General features: G+C 41.0%; 2 protein-coding genes across 2 annotated transcripts; both read right to left on the bottom strand.

Moving 5' to 3' along the window:
• Nucleotides 1–4,598: 4,598 nt before the first annotated feature.
• On the bottom strand, nucleotides 4,599–5,600 carry LOC118095689 (olfactory receptor 6X1-like). Its single transcript, XM_035136920.1, has one exon. The coding sequence runs from the start codon at nucleotides 5,598–5,600 to the stop codon at nucleotides 4,599–4,601; it is 1,002 nt and encodes a 333-aa protein (XP_034992811.1).
• Nucleotides 5,601–11,133: 5,533 nt separating this feature from the next.
• LOC118095690 (olfactory receptor 6X1-like) lies at nucleotides 11,134–12,168 on the bottom strand. Its single transcript, XM_035136921.1, has one exon. It carries the CDS (start codon nucleotides 12,166–12,168, stop codon nucleotides 11,134–11,136), a length of 1,035 nt encoding a protein of 344 aa, XP_034992812.1.
• Between the last annotated feature and the right edge of the window lie 8,338 nt (nucleotides 12,169–20,506).

Genomic DNA, 20,506 nt, shown 5'->3' with positions numbered 1-20,506 from the left:
CCCAGACACTGTACAGGTCAGTTGCAGTCTCTCTCCTGGTCTTTTCACGCCACCTCCAGACTCAGTAAGGGTAATCTGTGAGGAAATGTCTGTATATGGAGAAAAAAATGAAACATGGAATGGCATGGAATGATACAGCATAGCAATGGATTGTCTACGGGAGTGGGGATGGGATTTTTCTCTTACATGCTGGGAAGAACATCAGGAGAATCATCAAAGGTTTCATGATCAATGGCATCATCTCCCAGAACATGAAGAAGAACTGAATCATATGAAGGACCTTCGATTCTGCATCCTCTACACTGGACTTCTTTTTCATGAAGGCCCCCAGGATGTAATTTGCATGGTGCCATCAGTTCTGTTATAATAAGTGGCAAGCAGAGGCACCCATGCAGTAGGTGGGGTTACCATGCAAAGAACAGCAGCCCCACATTCCCCTGCAATTTCAAAGTCCCATTTAAGAACAGAGAAAATTGAGAAATTTCATAATGATACTAATTTCATTATATTCCATTTAAGAAAGCACATTCCAAAACTAAAGACTAATATAACATATCAGCAAAGGAAACTCTCTTTTCATACGTGATATGTGTCTGCCTGTAAACATTTATTGGGTTGCACATTTGTCCTATGAGTATCTTTACTGTATGCAACACTTTGAGCAGCTGCATTGGTTGAATAATAAAAAAGCAAAGAAAACTGAAATCAGCTATGATGGGGCCTTTAAAAAGAATTACTAGCCCTCACCATTTGCAGATCTAGAAAACCAGGAGAAATAAAGTAACAGGGCCTGAGGAAATCAATCTTTAATGAGCAACTTTTGGTTCATGTGCATTTCACAAATTTGCTATGCACTAAATTCCATCTGCTTCAGTGGTTTAAATGTGTAAAAAAATGTTTTTAATAAAATAATAATAATAATAATAATAATAATTTATTTATACCCCACCCATCTGACTGGGTTTCCCCAGCCACCCTGGGCGGCTTACAACAGAAAAATGAAATAAAATAATTAAACATTAAAAGCCTCCCTAAACAGGGCTGCCTTCAGATGTCTTCTAAAAATCTGGTAGCTGTTTTTATCTTTGACATCTGATGGGAGGGCATTCCACAGGGCAGGCGCCACCACCGAGAAGGCCCTCCGCCTGGTTCCCTGTAACTTGGTTTCTCGTAGCGAGGGAACCACCAGAAGGCCCTCAGTACTGGACCTCAGTGTCCGGGCAGAATGATGGGGCTGGAGACGCTCCTTCAGGTATACTGGACCGAGGCCATTTAGGTCAGCACCAACACTTTGAACTGTGCTCGGAAACGTACTGGGAGCCAATGTAGATATTTCAAGACCGGTGGTATGTGGTCTCAGCAGCCGCTCCCATTCACCAGTCTAGCTGCCGCATTCTGGATTAGTTGTAATTTCCGGGTCACCTTCAAAGGTAGCCCCATGTAGAGTGCATTGCAGTAGTCCAAGCGGTAGATAACCAGAACATGCACCACTCAAAATGCACCACTATTTTGAGACAAAGGTTGAATACACACAAACACACACATGATTTATTTTAAACTGTTTTATAAACAAAACCATATAAATGTGGGAATGAAATGGAAGCATTCAGGAAAATATAGAAATAAATACGGTTATTTTAAGGGTTCTCTTCTTCATCCATTAAAAATAGCATCTTCATCTAAAAGGGATATCCTAGACAGTTTCTTCCTGTGATTTCTCTCTCTATTTTCTCCAATGCCCAACATCATGGAGTATGAGCACCACCAACAGCATTTTTTCCTCTGTGCTTACAACGTAGGGGGTTGTTCACATGAGTTTATAGCACAGCAATACCCAGCTGGGAATGTAATGTGTCTGTGCAACTGTCACACTTGGGAAGAAGTGAATCCCAAATGTATATGGAGCAGACGGCGAAAATTAGCTCTAGCTGTGATTCTTTTTCACTCTTGACATAATTTGAAAACACTTGGAAAAATTCTGCTGACCAATATGTTTGAAGTTCCCAACATTTGTAGAGAATTAATTCTGTTAAAGAACTATTTCTGTGGCATCATATTGTGCTTTTGTGGTTGAGGGGAAACACAGGATGAAATACAGCCTTGCTTCCAGATGCTGTCCACAAACCCATGATTGACTTCTTTCTTGCTTTCAGGAAACAGAGTTTTTGTACTGCCTCTGAGAATGGTTTGCTCACTGTGTATCGTGAACAGTAATACATGGCAGTGTCTTCAGGCTTCAGGGTAGTCAGTTGCAGGGACACCTGGTTTTTTGAGGTGTCTCTTGTGATGGTGATCCTGTTTTGGAGGGCACTGCTATAGTAGGTGCTTCCACTACTCCAGATACCTCCAGCCCACTCCAGTCCCTTTCCTGCTGACTGACGGGACCACTGTACTCCATAACTTGTTAAAGAAAACCCAGACACCGTACAGGTCAGTTGCAGTCTCTCTCCTGGTCTTTTCACGCCACCTCCAGACTCAGTAAGGGTAATCTGTGAGGAAATGTCTGTATATGGAGAAGGAAAATGAAACATGAAATGACATGGAATAACACAGCAAAGCAATGGATTGTCTACAAGAGTGGGGAGAGGGTTTTTCTCTTACATGCTGGGAAGAACATCAGGAAAATCATTAAGGGTTGCAGTTCCATGACCAATGGCATCATCTCCCAGGACCTGAAGAAGAACTGAATTATATGAAGGACCTTGAATTCTGCATCCTCTACAGATGACTTCTTTTTAAATGAAGGCCTTGCAGGACGTAATTTGCATGGGGCCATCAAGTGCTGTTGTTATAAGTGGCAAGCAGAGGCACATGTGCAGTAGGTGTGGTTATCATGCAAAGAACAGCTCCCACATCTCCCTGCAATTACAAAGGCCCATTTAAAGACAGAGGAGATTGGGAAAGGGGAAACAGCACCTTGCAGATTGCAGGGATATAGATGCAATATGGAATGACTTGCAGAATGATACTCGTTACATTTGATTCCATTTACAAAACCACATTCCGAAATTAAATACTGGCATAACATATCAGCAAATGAAACTGTGCTCTCAGCTTCTTCCCGTGGCAAAATTATATTTCTCTCTCTATTTCCTCTATTGCCCAACATCATGGAGTGTGAGCACCACCAAGAGCAATTTTTTACTCTGTGCTTCCATTGTAAGGGCTGCTCAGATGAGTTTACAGCACAGTAATACCCAGCTGAGAATGTAATATGTTTGTGCAATTGCCTTTGTTTCGAGAGATGTGAATCCCAAAGGTATATGGAGCAGACAGCCACCATTAGCTGCAGCTAAGAATCTCTCTGCTTCCTTGATTGATTGCGATTTGATTATTTAATTTCTATATGATTTAATATATTTAAAATCCCTCTAAGCAACAACAGACAAGTTAAACAAAATATACAAAAAGTACAGAATTACATATAAAAAATGTCACATCAATGCAAAGTTACTAACATATATGAATCAACATCAGTCCATTTTCCTTCTGACACGTGCTCCCTCTCAGCCTCTGGGTTCTCAGCCATGATCCATACAAACTCTTAGCTCACCCACAAAAGTTTCACAACAAGAAACTTCTTCTTCTTCTTCTTCTTCTTCTTCTTCTTCTTCTTCTTCTTCTTCTTCTTCTTTTCAATCTTAAATTCAGTTCTTCACATTTCTGTAGCAATTTCTGGTTTTTGTTTTGTTTAGAATAAGGTTACCAGATTTTTTCCAAATGAATCCGGGGACACTTTTCAGTTTCAATGGATTTTGTATGGGGACTGATTTGTAAATCTGGGGACTGTCCCCGGGAAACGGGGATGTCTGGTAACCTTAGTTTAGAAAGTCTAATGTAACTTCACCAGCATTTTAGTGTAAATTCAACAGTATTTTCCTGTGACTTTTCCCTAATAGATTCATTTTTCTATGCAGTTTTGACTAATATATTGATTTTTTCCAGAAAGTGTCCCTTAACAGAATGCCATTTTAAGGCTCCTCCCGCCCACTAATTTATGAATTTGTTATGCACACTTCACCCTCACATATGCATTTCAGTTCACATTGATTGGAGAACCACATCGCAAAATTCAGAGACATGCAAATTTTGAAGTATGACTGTTTTGCTTCATTTATTAGTTTGAGTAGTGTGTTTGTGCAATAGAGTACCATGAAAATCAAGCCTGGCAGCACCCTCTCTAGTGTGGATATGGGTGCATAATTTGAGTTTATTGCCACAGAATGTGTGCCATTGTTCAGCGAGACCACTGCTACCTGTTTTCAGTGCAAATGGCCCAGGCTTTATCAAAGAACACAGTTGGTTATTCCACAGGCGTTTACATGCCATAGACAGAGAAACTTGTTTTGTTTGTGCTCAGTGCCAAGAGTCTGCAAGCTTCTCTTTCTGACCGAAACCAAGAGACACTTCTCCCCTGTTGGTTTCACTGCAGGATTTTGTAAATGTTTCAATTCACTTTCTGTTTGCCTCTTCTGTGCAGTAATTGATACCTCTGTCCTCAACTTTTAGGCTTCCCATATGCAGATAACCTGCTTTTTGGAGCTATCCATGGAAACACCTAACAATATGCCATTCATCTCAGTAGTAGTCTAAAGTCATTAAATAATTTGTTGAGGACATTTTTTCAAGGACCCCATCTTGGTTAATTTCATGACAGCAAAGGAAGGGAGGATGCAATTTCTGTGCATTGCTCTTTTTGCAGCAGTTTTGAAGTCACTGTTTCGGATTGTGAAGATGAAAGGGCTTAGGGGAGGCAAAGCAACAATGGTCACAAGGAACACGACTTTGTTGATTTGGGTGTCACTTTGGGTCGAAGGCCTCAGGTACATGAAAAACATTGCTCCATAGAATAGGCAAACAATAGTGAGATGAGAGGAACATGTGGAAAATGCCTTGGAACGTCTATTAACAGATGGAATCCGCAAGATGGTGTTTATAATGCTGGCATAAGAGATAAGTGAAAAGAAAAACGAACCCCACATAAGAATGGTGCCGTAAAAGAGACCTACAAGCTCCATCACAGTTGTGTCAGCACAAGCCAATTTCAAAACAGGCCCAATATCACAGAAGCAATGATCAATGACATTCTGTCCACAGAATGGATATGTCCACAAAACTATGGATTGAGACAATGTAGCTATAAACCCTACAACCCAAGCCATTAATGACAGGTGGAAACACAGTCTATTAGTCATCATCACATTGTAACGAAAGGGCTTGCATATGGCTGTGTAGCGATCAAAAGACATGGTGGCAAGGTTGATGAACTGTATAGCTCCCAGTGAGAAGCTAAATAAAACTTGTACCAGGCAACACGTGAAGCAGATGGTGTTTTGGTTCAAGAGGATATTAGTCAGCATCTTGGGTATCACTGCTGTGGTGCTACAGAGCTCAGTCAAGGAGAAGTTGCTGAGGAAGAAATACATGGGTGTGTGGAGTTTGGGTTCCATGAAGACCACTGAGATGATGAGACAGTTGCCTGAAATGGACAGCAGGTACATCAGAAGGACAGTCCCAACAAATGGCACCCTCATTCCATGAAATTCAGGGAATCCCAATAGAATGAACTCCGTGATCGATGTTACATTGGCTGCCTCCATTTCCTTGTTTTCCTCCTTTAAAAAATAAATAAATTAAATTAAGTTGCAGCACAACTTATCATAAGTACACAAGGATACATATGTCTACTGATATGCATTGTAGTAAACAGTGCATGAATTTATCACTAGGTGTTATGTTTAGTTACATACAGTAATATGAATATTTCTTCACTTTCATGAAATGAATTCCTATCCCATGACACTTTCCCCGTTCATCTGCATGCATGTATCAGGGAGGTACATGGTGTAGTAGAAGTGGATATAGTTTTTAGAGGTGGTTCATGAGGGACGTAGAAGGCAGCGGTACCTTAGGAGCATCAGTGGCGCATCGCTCATCAGGATGGAGATGGGATGAGGCTTCTAAGGCAAGGCTGGGGGAGCTCTGGGTAGTGGTTGGTGGCAGCACCACAAATACAAACACACATATTTAACTTCATCTATCAATTTTGATTTCTTTAAAGTTTCTCATTTTCTCGATTTTACATTCACTTCCACGCATTTTCAGCTCAATTTGTGCATTGCTTTTTTTATAGAAAAAAGCCCTCATGAAAATTCACCAGCATTTTTTTTGTGTATTTCATCCTCATCCAGTAATAAGTATTTCTGCAAGAAATTTCCCTTGTTATAATTAAACTGTGTGTATTAGTTTCAGTGATTTGTGTCTTAGCCTAGCATATGCACCACTTGGTTGGGAAAGTGCATTACATAATTCAGAGAAATGTGAACCTTGAAATATGGCTGTGTTTTTGGTTCTCAAATTGTTTCAGAAGGTGAGGATTGGGTACTTCGGCCTTGTAATGCAAGCTGAATCAAATTACCTCCCCATCCCTGCCTGCACATCTCCAAGGCCACTGCTACCGTGAACCTTCTTGTACAGTGGTGCCTTGACTTACGAATTTAATCTGTTCCGAAGGCACCTTCATAGGTCGAAAAATTTGTAAGTTGAAAAACGTCATTGGAAACACGATTTCCCATAGGAATGCATTGGAAATGGAAAAAATTTGTAAGTCGAAGCAACCTATCTAAAAATTCGTAAGTCGAAAAATCCCTATCTAAAACCTCTGCGGTTTGCTTTCGGATGTCAAGACATTCGTAAGCGTGCGGCCATTACCCCCATTCATAAGTCGAAAAATTTGGTTGTCGAGTCATTCGTAAGTCGAGGTGCCACTGTATTTCATTGCTGCTACCTTGTCCCACTGCATCTCCCACCCAAGTAGTACAACAGTGAAGAGGATGCTACACTTACAAGTTAGGAAAAGGCATGTGCATTAGGCCTGCATTTCTCAGCTACTCCTAAGTGTGCGCCCGATGAAGCAGATGCAGCAATAGAGAGGCCTCACCACTAACCTCAGCTTATGTATCTTCCCCACCTGAGCTGCATGCAAGTAGGCAAAAACTGAGCCTGCATGTAGTCTGTTTCTGCTCCTGCATCTTCAAGCCTCTTCTGGTCCTGGGAGGAAGTAGAACAGGAGAGGTAGAAGCAGGAGGAGGAGGTAGGGAAGCCTTTGATTCTACACCGATCTCTGGCTCCTCCTGCACGTGCTCTTCATCCTCCAATCCTGCAGCTTCTACTGCCTCTGAATCTCATCTCCTGGCCATTACAGGTTCTGTCGGAAAACTGACCCTTCTTCCAAATCAGTCTCCAACCCCAGTTCTCCTGGTGTCCACTCATCAGTATCCAACCACCACTCCTCAGTGTCCAGCCAGCCCCTGACATGCGCTAACATTCTGATCAGGTACAACACCAACGGACCCCAGACACCAATGTTCTCAGGTTAATTCATAAAAGTACATACCCAGTAATGTCAAGAACCAGGGGGAAACTCTCTGATGTTCCGCATATTGTTTTGTTCTGTATACATTTGACGAAAGGTAGCTGGGAATAAATACACCATCTCTCTCTCTCTCTCTCTCTCTCTCTCTCTCTCTCTCTCTCTCTCTCTCTCTCTCTCTCTCTCTCTCCATATATATATATATAATATCGGTCGAAAGAGACAGAGAAAGTAGAAAAGCTGAGATTTTCTTTAAAAATTATTGTAATCCTATTGCTAAACATCAGTTTTATGAAATTATTTCCTCTCCCTTCTCTGCTTGTGAACAGTTCATTAGTGCCTCCTGGGGCTGAAAGAGAAAGCCTTTGAAGACTTCTATAGTTTATCCCATGTCAATTAAAATCCCTAATTAAGGTTTTAGAAGTTGTTGGGTTGTTGTTGTTTTTTTAAAAGCAAAGTTAACTTAGGAAGTAGCAGGAATGGTTGACTCAGTATGAGGGAGCTTCCTAATTTCTCCTGCATCCCCATCCCTTGCCCAAAACTCCTCCAACATTTCTAATTTATAGAATTGTTTTTATATGCATAGATCTCTCTATGCTTCGAGATGCTGCTTGGGAAGTGATTCGTGAAGGAAACAAATAAAGAAGCAAGCAAAACTATTTTGGCACTAAGTGGTATATAAACAAACCAATAATAAAACAAACCAATACTAAAAGAATCAATAGTAATGAGGGATTCTTTTTTCCTATCCCCTTCTTGTTTAGTAATTTTATTATTATTAAATGTAACAGCAAATGGGAGAAATATATTCTGTCGTTGCAAGTTTTTTAATGAATCAGTTAATAATGCAACCACTTTCCAAACACAATCTAGTGAAGATGAAGGATCTGAGCTCCCTTTTAGGCTCCAACCATTCCCTCAATGAAGCCACACATAATCACATTGAAAGCTCCCCCCCCCCCTTTCCCTCCAGTAATTCCAGAACCTGAGGTCATCTGAAGGAACTAATTCAAAAGGAATTTAGGACAGACTTCTGTCCACTTCATCACACAACACTTAAATAATGGTTTGGAATTTGCTACCATAGCATGGAGTGATAACTAATAGCATAAAGGTAAAAGGTAAAGGTACCCCTGACCCATTCGATCCAGTTGGGAATGACTCTGGGATTGCGTGCTCACCTCGCTCTATAGGCCAAGGGAGCCAGTGCTCGTCCATAGACAGCTTCCAGGTCATGTGGCCAGCATGACTAAGCCGCTTCTGGCAAAGCAGAGCAGCGCACAGAAACACTGTTTACTTTCCCGCCGGAGTGGTACCTATTTATCTACTTGCACTTTGACGTGCTTTTGAACTGCTAGGTTAGCAGGAGCTGGGACCGAGCAATGGGAGCTCACCCTGTTGCAGGGATTCGAACTGCCGGCCTTCCGATCGGCAAGCACTAGGCTCTGTGGTTTAGACCACAGCACCACCTGTGTCCCAACTAATAGCAAAGACGGCTTCAAAAGTGGATTAGACATATTCATGGATGAAATGACTATCAGTGGCATTTACTTATAATGACCTCATGGAACTCACCATAAGTTATTTTTGTTGCTGCTGTTGTTTAGTTTATTTACTCATGGAAATAAACCAAATTGACTTACAAACATATTAAAAATACTAGAACCATTTTTCAATAGGCACAATAAAGAAATAAATACCCAGAACACAGGTGTAACAGGTCCTGGCCTACTGAAAGAGGCCACAAATGCTCACTGGAGAGAACATTCCACTAGTGGGGAATCATTGCTGAAAAGGCCAATGTCATATTGCCACCTCTGGGCAGGGGGTGGAATATGGAATAGGGCCTCAAATGACAGCTGGAGGATTTGAGTTGGTTCGTGTGAGGAAAGGTACAGGGATCCTGAGGCATGGATGATGATGATGATGATGATGATGATGATATTTATACACTTCTGTTTCAGTGTATCTGAAGAAGTGTGCATGCACACGAAAGCTCATACCAAAATAAAAACTTAGTTGGTCTTTAAGGTGCTACTGAAGGATTTTTTTTATTTTGCTTCGACTCAGACCAACATGGCTACCTACCTGTAACTAGAACTAAAGAAATAGTTATACAAAAGGATTGAGTTGGTGGGGGGGAGAGAAGAGGGGAGGGTCATCCTGCAAGGTTATAGTCTGCATTTGGAATGTATGTGTGATATTTTTGTACTCTGCATTTGTACTTTATTATGAAACTCAATAAAAAATAATTAAACAACCACTGAAGCACTTTGAATTGATTCCTAAAACTACAGTAATTGTTAAACAGTTTCATCAGAACTGGAGTTACATGCTCAGATCTTCTTTCCCTAGTGAGCAATCTGCCCACTGAATTCTGCAATAGCTGTGGTTTCTGAACTGTATCGAAAGACAGCCCAACGACAGTAATTTAAGGTAGAGGCTACCAGAGCATAGGCAATTGAAGGTAGCCAGTCTGTATTAGATGGTGGGCTTCCCAAAAGCACCTGGCTGGACACTGTGGGCTAGAAGATGCTGAACTTAATGGGCATGTGCTGTGGTCCAACCAGTCTTTTCCTATACCTTAAATAATGATTTTTGGAAGGAGGATTGCCAAAGACCTTTAACTTGTCAGAGTCAACAATAGTTGTCTATGTGGGTCAATGAATGATAATATAGATTCATATGAAAGGCCCCAGGTGTCAAAATATATTTAAAGCCTATGACAAAATGTATTAAGGCAAAAATCAAAAAAATCCTAAAAAGAAAAATAATAAGAGCTAGATGCTATAGAAGTGGTTCAGGAGAAAGACAAAGCACACTAGAACCAGCATTATAAACATTAGGTTTTAAGTATGAGATTCTTCCTTGATTAACATCAGCTTATTTCTGGAGAGAGATGTTCTAAGGCAGCTGCTTCCTGCAGTAAAATTAATTTATTTCTCTAGTCTTTCTTTTAATTAGGATTTCTGTTAGCAGCTCATTTTGTACACTTGCTATTATTGTGGAAAGTCCACACCATTGTCAGAGTTTAATTCCAGAACCAATAGCATAAACAGCATCAATAGCAGCAGAGAAATAAAACTGGATCCATCTCAGTGATTGAGAGTCTTCTATAGTAAGAACATTTGATACTTATCCCACCTAACGAAAGTATTCAGAAGACCTTACAGAATTTAAATGAGACATCTTTCTCATTAAGCTATGATCTCCATTCTTCAAACAATAACAATCAAAACTTTGAACTGATCTTGAACACCAATATTATGTCCTGAAATTGTCAGAAATAAACCAAATAATCACTTGTACATAGAACCACTGTGAAATAATAGCAAGCAAGCGACATAAGATTCAGTTCCTCTTCTTTCTTCATGAAAAATAGAGAGAAGGACCAACAAGCAGCAGGATCTGCTTTGAGTTGAGATATATGTGTATATTTTTTTAAGACTGGAAGAGCCTGATGGGATCATGTAGCAGAGCTCTTTGAATTCCACCCCAAAGCTCCTGGAAACAAATGATAAACAACTATTTTTGCAACTTTAGACAAAAGGAGAGTATGGGTGGTATTCAACTGAGTACTACTCAAACGGACATGACTGCTAGGTCCATTCATTTAAATGTGCCTACACTGAGCAAATGTTATTGCACTATCAGGGAGAACCTGAATTATATCTACCAAATGAGCACCCTGAGTATTATCACATTTTCCCTTCTGTTAAAAAAAAAAGTTATAAGAAATAGCTGACAATATACCCCCGATCTCAGTGACACTCCAAAGTCTTCTGATTATGCTTATTGAAGAATTTGCTGAATGTGCTTTGCAAGGAACACTGCTTGATCAGTCTCATGACCACAGAGGAAGGCAGCTGGAAAATTCTGCCCATTGCTTTTCTCGCAGCAGTTTTGAAGTCATTGTTTCGTATTGTGAAGATGAAAGGGCTTAGGGTTGGCAAAACAGCACAGATCACCATGAATATGACTTTGTTGATTCGGGTGTCACCTTGGGTCGAAGGCCTCAGGTACATGAAAAACGTTGCCCCATAGAAGATGCCCACAACAGTGAGATGAGAGGAACAAGTAGAAAATGCTTTGGATCTCCCGGTGACAGATGGAATCTGAACAATGGTCTTTAGAATGCATGCATAAGAGCCCACGGAGAAGAGAAATGAACCACACGTAATGATGACACTATAAAACAAGCTCGCAAGCTCCCACACAGTTGTATCAGTACAAGCCAATTTCAAAACAGGTCCAATATCACAAAAGAAGTGATCGATGATATTGCCGCAGAATGGGTAAGTAGTCCACACAACTATGAGCTGAAAAAATATAACTGTAAACCCTACAGCCCAAGCCATCAATGATAGGTGGAAGGAGAGTGTGTTAGTCATCTTGATATTGTACTTAAAAGGTTGGCAGATGGCTGTGTAGCGGTCAAAGGACATGACAGTGAGGTTAATGAACTGAATGGCTCCCATCGAGAAGACCATAAAAGTCTGAGTCATGCAACACGTGTAGCAAATGGTGTTTTGGTCCAAGACCATGTTGGTTAGCATCTTCGGTATCACAGTTGTGCTACTGCAGAGCTCAGCCAAGGAAAAATTGCTGAGGAAGAAATACATGGGTGTATGGAGCTTGGGTTCTATGAAGACCACGGTAATGATGAGGCAGTTGCCTGAAATGGAGAGAAGGTACATCAGAAGGACAATCCCAACAAAGGGCATTCTCATGCCATGGAGTTCAGGAAATCCCAGAAGAATGAATTCAGTGATTGATGTAACATTTCCTTCTTCCATTTCCTTCCTTCCTTCCTTTAAAAGAACAATAAATTTAATAAAATTTGCTCATCACCACACCAGCAAACATATCTATAACAATATGCTTTGGGATAACCCATGGCTGAATATATAAATAGGTGCTACGTTCAGTTACACTATATGGATACTGTTCCTTTTATGCAGTGAAAGCAATTAGGTAACAGCTCAGAATGACTAGGAGCAGTTTAAATGAAACTCAGTTTAGACTGTGTCATCTGCTGCATTGGGAGGAGGGTGGTTCATTAGGAAAAATGGGGGGCAGTACCCAACCAACCTCAGTCTGCCCTCTGCAATCCCCCCTCATGCTGTCTTACTTACATCCATTCCAGAGGGTGGCACTGCCTGTCAAATTCCTCCTCATTTGTCTCAGCGGAGCTCTTATAAAACTCAGCACAGACCAGGATGAGGGAAAAACTAGAATTAGTTGGATGTGACTCCACCTAGTGTTGGTCCTCCTGTCTTATGTCCTATGGAATCCAGTGAGCACTGTTTTCCCATTAACTGGTAAAGGTAAATTCGAGAACAAGGGGGAAAGCACCCTATTCCACATACATATTTTTTTCTTCTGAAAGCATTTGCCCAAAGGTAGATGAGAACACACACACACACACACACACACACACACACACACACACACACACACATTGAAGTGAATGTTAAAAGAAGCAGAAGCAGAATGACAAATGAGTGGGCCACTGTAATAGTCCTAATGGAAAACATCATTTTTATGAATTCTCCTGTTCCCATTTCTACTTGTGAACTTTTCATCAATGGCACATGGGATTGCAAGAAAAAAGTCATCCAAGATTTTAATAGTTTTCCCCATGCTAATTAAAAACACTAATTAAAGAGTCAGAAAGTTTTAAAAAGGAAACAAGGGCAACTCATCAAGCAGCAAGAATGCTTTGTTATGTTTTAGGCATAAGTTGAAAATGAAGCAGAGATTATATGTACAAGGATTGCTGGCTGTCCCCTGAGATGGTGAGCCTCAGTTGACATCACCATGAGACCAAGTCCTTAGTGTCATTGGCCCAGTCCTGTGGAATGTTCTTGCAGTAGAGCTTCAGCAAGCAACTTCTATTTTATTTGTTAGAAATTTTATTTTATTTTATTTTATTTTATTTTGCTGTCAGGTTTACACAAATAATTTAGAAATACTAGCATTAGAAATTATTCACCCCACTATTAAAAAGCATTGTCAAACATAAACCCACTCATCTTTTTTTGTTGTTGGATTGCAGTGAAATAATCAAAAGTGACAGAAGAGCTAGTTCCTCTTCTGTCCTCATGAAAAAAGAGGAAAGATTAACAAACAGCAGTTTCAGCTTTGCCACGAGCTGTTTGTATATGTATTTAATAAAATAGCAAGTTTATTCAGGCCAAGAAAGCATCCCTGGTTACAAAAATGCTAATTAAGAGACTACTTAAGGTTGTAGAAAAGTTTTTTTTTTAAGTACTACAAATTTTATCTGAGATTGCCCACACCAACTAATAATGCTAATTAATCTTTCAGAATGTCCCCCAAACCCTGAGAATAGTTAACTCCTTACAGAAGAGGCAACCCAGCCAGGTAAAAGGTAAAGGACCCCTGGACGGTTAAGTCCAGTCAAAGGCAACTATGGAGTTGCGGCACTCAGCTCACTTTTCAGGCCGAAGGAGCCAGTGTTGTCCACAGACAGCTTTCTGGGTCATGTGGCCAGATTGACTAAACCGCTTCTGGAGCAATGCGACACTGTGACAGAAACCAGAGTGCACGGAAACACCATTTACCTTCCTGCTGCAGTGGTACCTATTTATTTACTTGCACTGGTGTGCTTTCGAACTGCTAGTTGGCAGAATCATAGAATCATAGAGTTGGAAGAGACCACAAGGGCCATCCAGTCCAACCCCCTGCCAAGCAGGAAACACCATCAAAGCATTCTTGACATATGCCTGTCAAGCCTCTGCTTAAAGACCTCCAAAGAAGGAGACTCCACCACACTCCTTGGCAGCAAATTCCACTGTCAAACAGCTCTTACTGTCAGGAAGTTCTTCCTAATGTTTAGGTGGAATCTTCTTTCTTGTAGTTTGAATCCATTGCTCCGTGTCCACTTCTCTGGAGCAGCAGAAAACAACCTCCCTCCCTCCTCTATATGACAACCTTTTATATATTTGAACATGGCTATCATATCACCCCTTAACCTTCTCTTCTCCAGGCTAAACATACCCAGCTCCCTAAGCCGTTCCTCATAAGGCATCGTTTCCAGGCCTTTGACCATTTTGGTTGCCCTCTTCTGGCAGAAGCTGGGACTGAGCAACAGGAGCTCACCTGTCGCATGGATTCAAATCACCAACCTTCCGATCAGCAAGCCCAAGAGGCTCAGAGGTTTAGACCACAGTGCCACCCATGTCCCCAAGCCAGGAGAATGCACCAAGGAAAGGGAGATGTGATATCAGATTTGCCCATCCGTGCAATGAATTCAAGACGCAGAGGTTCAAGAGTTTGCTAAAGGCCAGCAGTCCGGCAGGTGCAGACCAAAACACAAAACAGAAGCAGAAAAGTGTCTGCTGGGTGGATCGAGTGATTACCCACACAGAGATAAGGGCAGCATTGTGACTTTTTGATTGCATGAATCTACGTTTTTACACGGGTCCAGGATCCTTTTTGAATGCATGTGCACCCACAGGATCAGTGGTGTGAGATTCTAGCCCTAGAACCTGACCAGCAGACGGAGTGAAGGCATAGCAGCAATTTCTGGTTTCTGTATGATTCCGTTTCACTGTGGGCGCTGCAGTAATAGAGACGACTGTCTTCAACCTCAAGCTTCCTTATCTCTAAGTAAACAGTGTTCAGTGCGTTATTGCGGGAGATGGTAAATCTTCCCTTCAGAGGCTGGTGCATACCAGTTGTTCTGCCATCTGGGCTGATCTCTCCAATCCACTGAATTCCCTGGTCACCAGTTTTCCGACTCCATTGCATCCAGTACTGATCCAAAGAGGAGGAACTTTTGCAAGTCAGGGACAAGGTCTCTTCTGGGCGTTTGATTTCTGAGACAGGCTGGATCAGGGAAATCTGGGACTGAGTAGCTGGAATCAGAATGGTGGAAACAATTTTTGACCATCAAACCGGCATCAAATATGTGCACAAAGCATTTACATCTTTAATCAAGTCTTTTGCCCAGCAATTATGTCTGAAACATTGTCAAACCGTAGAAGGCCATTGTGCTCAAAGTCTGGTTTGAGCTTCCCAACACTTTATCTGATGGCCTGCTGATATCTTGATGGCTGGAATTTAACTGCATTTTACATATCCACAAATAAAGCAACAGAACGGTGGAGAGAGGAAAGAAAGTTTCTGGTGTTTGGATAGAAAGGAACAGACAAGCGTAAGAAGTCCACTCTGTATAACACCAAGGCAACCAAGTTCCACACCTCATTTCCCAAAAAGAAATGTCCCATGCTGTTTCTGGAATCCCTATATTCTAATTGGCATATAGAAATACTCACCAAAGAACAAGCTCGTGAGTATAGAGGATGTTAATAAAGTCTGCATGATAATGTGTTTATGGGCATAAGCAATTGATGAAAGCTATGTATTGGAAGGAACAATGTGCCAGAAGGTATTTGAGCAGGGAAAAGGGATACTAGAGGAAGTATCATTTGCATGAGGATGCCTATAAGAAGATCCAGTTCACTGTTTCATATGCAGTTGTGTGGAGAATGGAAGACCAGGGGAAAATAACAACTCAGCAGCAGATAGGGACGGGCAAATCTATCATTTTAAGTTTCTCATTTGCCCGATCTAAAGTCCAGTTCTCTACATTTCAACATCAATTGGCAGGTTTGGTTGTTTGGGTGAAATTTCATCAGCATTTCTCCTAAAATGCAATTTTGCCTAATCTTCATATCTTTGCAACACAGTTTTCTGTGCTATGATGCATTTGTAATGTTATTTTAACTAATGTATTGCATTTCTGAACATATTATGCATGTATGTGTATGTATGTGTATATTTAGAGCTTTTGTACCCTGCTCTTCGGGCACCAGAGCAGCTTCCATACAATCAATTACTAGAAGAGAACTGCATTCCAAAATTCAAAGGCTAGCTGGTTTAATTCACCTATTGTTTCAGAAAGTGTGAAGTGGCGCTGTGGTCTAAACCACAGAGCATAGGGCTTGCCAACTAGAAGGTCGGTGGTTTGAATCCCTGTGACAGGGTTAGCTCCCATTGCTCGGTCCCTGCTCCTGCCAACCTAGCAGTTTGAAAGGACCTCAAAGTGCAAGTAGATAAATAGGTACCGCTTCGGTGGGATGGTAAACGGCGTTTCCGTGCACTGCTCTGGTTCGCCAGAAGCGGCTTAGTCATGCTGGCCACATGAGTCCTGGAAGCTGTCTGTGGACAAATGCCAGTAAAGTGAGCTGAGCGCCACAACCCCAAAATCATCTGCGACTGGACCTAATGGTCAGGGGTCCCTTTCCCTTTCCCTTTCCCTTTCCCTTTACAGTGTGTGATGATTTCCACTGTAGGGAACTCAAAGCACACCATGGACACAATTCCTATCTGGAAAGCATGAAAAACAGCTAAGAGCAAAAGAACACATGTTTGTTTGTTTGTTTGTTTTAATTTTCTGTATGTGGTTGCACAAGTAACTTAACAGAAAATAAGAGCTTTGTTTTTTGAATATCAAATAATTTTAAAATATGCTTACTAGGCATTTCACACATATAGATACCTAGCCAAATCAACGAAGTGGAAACATAGACAAGATGTCCTCTGTGTTGCTTGGAGTCTCGGGACCTCTAATGACTATGGGAGGAAGCTGTAGAACTCATAACACAACAATGCATGGATGGGGAATCTGGGGTCTTTGAGATCTTGTATAGATCTCAAAGCAGCTGTTTTATTACAGAAAATTTTCAGAAACAGACTGGAAAGAGAAGTTGCTGAATTGCAACTCATTAGAAAGCTTAAAACCATGGAGCCACCTGGAATGAACAGAGACATAGGATTCTTATCTCATTATACATGGTCAAGCTTTCCTTAGCACCTCAGCCCTTGCTTCCCCCCCCCCCCCGCAAGACCAATTACAGTCATTAACAGTCGTTAACAGTCATCAAAAGGTTTACCACTCCTATCAGCCCATCACCCATTCCCATCACCCCCACCCTCTGAATATACATAAGAGTCTGGTTACTTCTGTTTCAGTGTATCTGATGAAGTGTGCATGCACACGAAAGCTCATACCAAAATAAAAACTTAGTTGGTCTTTAAGGTGCTACTGAAGGAATTTTTTTTATTTTGTTTCGACTCTATTTTGTTTAGTTACAGGTAGGTAGCCGTGTTGGTCTGAGTCGAAACAAAATAAAAAAAAATTCCTTCAGTAGCACCTTAAAGACCAACTAAGTTTTTATTTTGGTATGAGCTTTCGTGTGCATGCACACTTCTTCAGATACAGTGAAATGGGAGTCCCCAGGCACTTATGTAGAGAAGGGGTGGGGAGGGGTGGGGAGAGGGAGGGGGGATCACTCAGAAGGGTGGTGGAAATGGGTGATTGACTGACTGATAGCTGTTGATGACCGGAAATGACTGCAAATGGTTTTGCATGAAAAAGCAAGGGTTGAGAGGCTGTCCAGGAGAGGCTGTAGATCTCTGATGATGCGTTGTACTGTTTTAACTTGGGAGCTGTATGTGATTACTAGTGGTGTTCTGATGACTAGACAGAAATCTGACATCAGGAACCAGAAGACAGAAAAACCAGTAGGAGAACACTTCAATCTCCCAGGACATTCTATACAAGATCTCAAAGTAGCTGTCTTACTACAAAAGAATTTCAGAAATAGACTGGAAAGAGAAGTTGCTGAATTACAACTTATCACCAAGCTCAAAACCATGGAGGGACCTGGTTTGAACAGAGATATCGGATTCTTATCTCATTATACATGATAAGCGATCTTCAGCCATCTCAACCCTTGCTTTTTCACGCAAAACCATTTGCAGTCGTTTTCGTGCATGCACACGAAAGCTCATACCAAAATAAAAACTTAGTTGGTCTTTAAGGTGCTACTGAAGGAATGTTTTTTTATTTTACCTGTAACTAGAACATTGTTAAATTGTTATAAATACATGACACCAGAGGGTGGTGTAGAACAATCAATGGAAAATTGCATTGAGAGCTATATAACTATTTTTAAGGGTTTTTACAGCTCGGTGTAGATCAAGCATAGGCAACCTTGGCTCTCCAGATGTTTTGGAACTACAGCTCCCATGAGCCCTGACCACTGGCCCTGTTAGATAGGGATCATGGGAGTTGTAGTTCCAAAACATCTGGAGAGCCAAGGTTGCCTATGCCTGGTGTAGATCCAGCCAAGATCCGATTGAAGGCCCAAGAGGAATCTCCATGCATCACTTTCTAATACAGATTAGCAACACTCTGGATTAGTATATTTTATTTTTGTGCCAAATATGAATTGAGTACTTCGTGTTAATCCTCCCATCTGGGTGCCTAGTAGGGATCTTCTGCCATGCATGACCTTTGCTGGTTGTAGAGCAGGGAGTATGTATATGTATGTGTATATGTGTGTACAGTGAATATGTGCTTATAGTACATCCTTATAGTACACATGTGTTGTAGACTTTGACTATGTCCATGCTTTGCAGTTCTTTGATTTCTGCACCAACAGTTTAGCAGGTTTTTTGCTTTGCTTTGTTTTGCTTTCTCTGCCACTGAGTTCCCCCCAGAGGGTTTTTGACTGCCTGTGCATGTAGTCTTGCCCTGTGTGTGCCTTGCACAGTAATATACAGCTGTGTCTTCAGCTTTCAAATTGTTCAGCTGCAGATATAAAGTGCTGATGGAGGTGTCCACACTGAGGGTGACTTGACCTTTGAGAGACTCAGGATAGAATGTTTTGAAGTTATCTGTCCGTATAGTACCGACCCACTCCAGTCCTTTTTCCGGGGCCTGTCTGACCCAAGCAAGTGAGTAGCTGGTAAATGTATATCCAGATGCCCTACAGGTGAGTTTAATTGATTCTCCAGGGCTTTTAATTTCATTGGCAGATTGAAAAAACTGGATTTGAGACTGGACATCTGTGGACAAAAAAAAGAGATATTATAATTCATTCTTATACTCTGCTGTCTATGAGAATAATGTACTGACTGTTTCTTCCCATTCTGCCAGACTTGTCTTTTTATTTAATTTATTGTCTAAATTCAATAGAAGCCAATAAACTGGTCCTCTTTTTTCCCCTTCAGTCTCTTTTGAGACTGGCCAAACATGTGCAGTATACGTTTCCTAAATAAATGAATGCAATATTTTTGCTGTAGCATTATCCAACCAAACAATCATTGTTTCTCCAGTATAAATAATAGTTTGGTAGATAAATACTACCATGTATATATCTACCTTGAGAACTGCCATGACCAAAAAGACCAATAACATTTTGATGTATATTTTGACCTAGTGCTCAAGGAGTAGGGAATTGATGTTCCTCGTGTCCCATATAATACCGTATCTGTCTTCTCTCTCTTCATTGTCTTCTTCGTTATGCATCACAACATTTTCAGAATCTATGACTGACAAACAAAAAATATAATTTAGGACAGATCATTCACAGGCCATCTTCCTTACCTGCTAATGTCACTGCCCAGAAGAAAAGACACAGTGTAAAACTCATCGTGTCTGTTTTCAAAGGCAAGAGGATGATGCCAGCCTGCTGGCCAAAGCATTGCTTTAAAGGTTTCTAGGAAAGGAAACATAGATTTCTGATTTGCATATAGACATTACAGTAGCTTTAAAAAACAGAGCTTTCTGCGACGTTGCCTCTGAGCAGTTGTATGTCTCATCTCTCACCTCTGGAAGGTAGTGTCTTTAGTTTTACATACTGTTGTTGTTGTTGTTGTTGTTGTTGTTGTTGTTTTGTTTCCGCAACAATGTTTCTTGCTTTTACAATTTTGTATGTTTTTAAACTTGAAGTCACATGGAGATTCCCCTGTCTTGGGTGAACAGCACATTTGATTAATTTAGTAATAACCAGACAATAATCATTCTGAGAGTCAGTTCTTCTAAATGGGAAGATACACGAGGAATTTCCTCAACACAAAACAAACACCCAAGATCGTCCATAGTGTTGTTTGTTTGTTTGTGTGTATGTGTGTTCCCTTATGTGCATGTTCACAAACTGTGATCATCTTTGGTGCCGTGATCCTACTCTGTGTGTAGTTGAGCAGATTTGCCATAAATTCTACCCATGTCAGGATGTTAAGAGTAGGAAGCTGAAATATACTCGGAGTCGAGAGTGAATTTCATGCTCTTTATTCAGCTCATATTCATCAAGGAGA

This window comes from Zootoca vivipara, chromosome 12, assembly GCF_965207765.1.
Source record: "Zootoca vivipara chromosome 12, rZooViv2.hap1.1, whole genome shotgun sequence".
NCBI lineage: Eukaryota > Metazoa > Chordata > Lepidosauria > Squamata > Lacertidae > Zootoca > Zootoca vivipara.
Note: the sequence above shows the minus strand (reverse complement) of the source record. Positions and strands in the feature narration are given on the sequence as shown.

Excerpts from the sequence above, each read along its gene's own strand:
- LOC118095689 (XM_035136920.1), bottom strand. The coding sequence starts at position 5,600 with ATGGAGGCAGCCAATGTAACATCGATCACGGAGTTCATTCTATTGGGA.
- LOC118095690 (XM_035136921.1), bottom strand. The coding sequence starts at position 12,168 with ATGGAAGAAGGAAATGTTACATCAATCACTGAATTCATTCTTCTGGGA.